General features: G+C 59.8%; 1 protein-coding gene across 1 annotated transcript; it reads right to left on the reverse strand.

Moving 5' to 3' along the window:
- Positions 1 to 16: 16 nt before the first annotated feature.
- On the reverse strand, positions 17 to 606 carry VDAG_03058 (CCAAT-binding complex subunit HAP2; the record flags this gene model as incomplete). Its single annotated transcript, XM_009656923.1, has 1 exon — positions 17 to 606. A coding segment is annotated over one exon (590 nt), but the record flags the coding sequence as incomplete, so codon positions are not given.
- Positions 607 to 1,419: the final 813 nt, after the last annotated feature.

A 1,419-nucleotide genomic window follows, 5' to 3' on the forward strand; every position in this document is an offset into this window, starting at 1 on the left:
GAGAATGCGGTGGAACTGCTTTGCGTTGACGTAGAGTGGTGACTCCTCGACACCACCAGCGGCGAGCTCGGGAGACTGAGGATGCGCCATGGCGGACGCTGGAGGCAATTGCGGAGCGGCGACTCCAGGGCGTCCGACGTGTCCCATCATGTTCTGCGCCTGATTAGGCATGCCGGGACTTGTGACTTGGCTGAGACGCCGTTGGCCGGCGAGGTTGTTCATCTGGGGTGACCTAGGCCCGCGAAGATCCTTCTTTTGGCCACCCATCCTCGGCGAGGTTTGGGGCATGTTTGGGTCGGAGGACATGTAGGGATAATTAGACTGTCCCGACGCCGCGGCGGTCGCAGCCATGGCTGCGGCCTGGATGCCAGGCATCGCATAGTGCGGGACGTTATATTGTGTCTGGAACATGGCGGGGTTCTGGCCCTGGGCGGACTGCTGCTGCTGCGTGGAGAGTATGGGGGAGGTCTGAACACCGTGAGGGTGAATGTTGTGGTTTGTCGGCGAGGTAATGTTGTTGCCGGCTGCCGGATTAGGGTACCCTGGCTGAACGTGTCCCTGCTGATGCGCGTTCTGTGGCTGCTGTGGGTATTGGGCGTACTCCATCATAATGGACGTGCCCTCGAGAGCGCTTGTCTGGAGAATACGCGATGGAGGCGCAATGTTGATACCGAATGGTTCAGTGCTGGTAGGCTGGTCGCGATTGTGGTTGCGGCACCAATGGGAAGTCGAGGTGGGGTTGTTTCGGGGTTGCGAGACTGGAGTGGAAGATTGGGGGGTGGGCGATGAAGGGCAAATGGCGAATGAATTGACGGCAGAGGGCGAAGGACCCTGTTTAGGAGGAAATGTCTTTATACTATTGGGTGTGCGTGTCGCAGGTCTCCGTCGTCACTTGGGGGGGAAAGAGAGATTCCCTTGGGTCGCGGTGAGCCTGGCGTGTCAGGATGGTGAGGCAGGTTGGGCGGTGCGGTGGGCAATCTATTGGATGTGCGCTTGATGTGTTGGCAGGCGTGGATCTGTTAAGAGGGTGCGGCGCAGAAAGCCGGGTACGGCATATGCGGGCTGATGGGGTGGGTAGTGCGAAGTGGCAGCCGCGCGCGGGGACTGTCAAGTTGCGGGTGGTGGTGTGGTGGTGGTGGTGAGTGGCTGAGCTGGTTGACAGTTGCGGCGACTGGTTTTACGATTACCACGTGAAGGAGGACAAGCTTGACGAGGCTCAAGGAGGAGTGATTGCACGCTGGGGGCAGACAAGTTTGGCAGCTCTGGCAGGCTGTAACCGAACGAAGCGGAGCCGGCGGGAACGATGGGGATCGTGGGGATGTTTTCCAACGACGGACTGTCGACGGATAGGTTCTGCTGGGCTTTCGTGGCGGGGCAGATCCACGGTCCGGTCAAAGGTGGTTAGTTTGCTGAGAAGGG

This window comes from Verticillium dahliae, genomic scaffold, assembly GCF_000150675.1.
Source record: "Verticillium dahliae VdLs.17 supercont1.5 genomic scaffold, whole genome shotgun sequence".
Lineage (NCBI taxonomy): Eukaryota > Fungi > Ascomycota > Sordariomycetes > Glomerellales > Plectosphaerellaceae > Verticillium > Verticillium dahliae.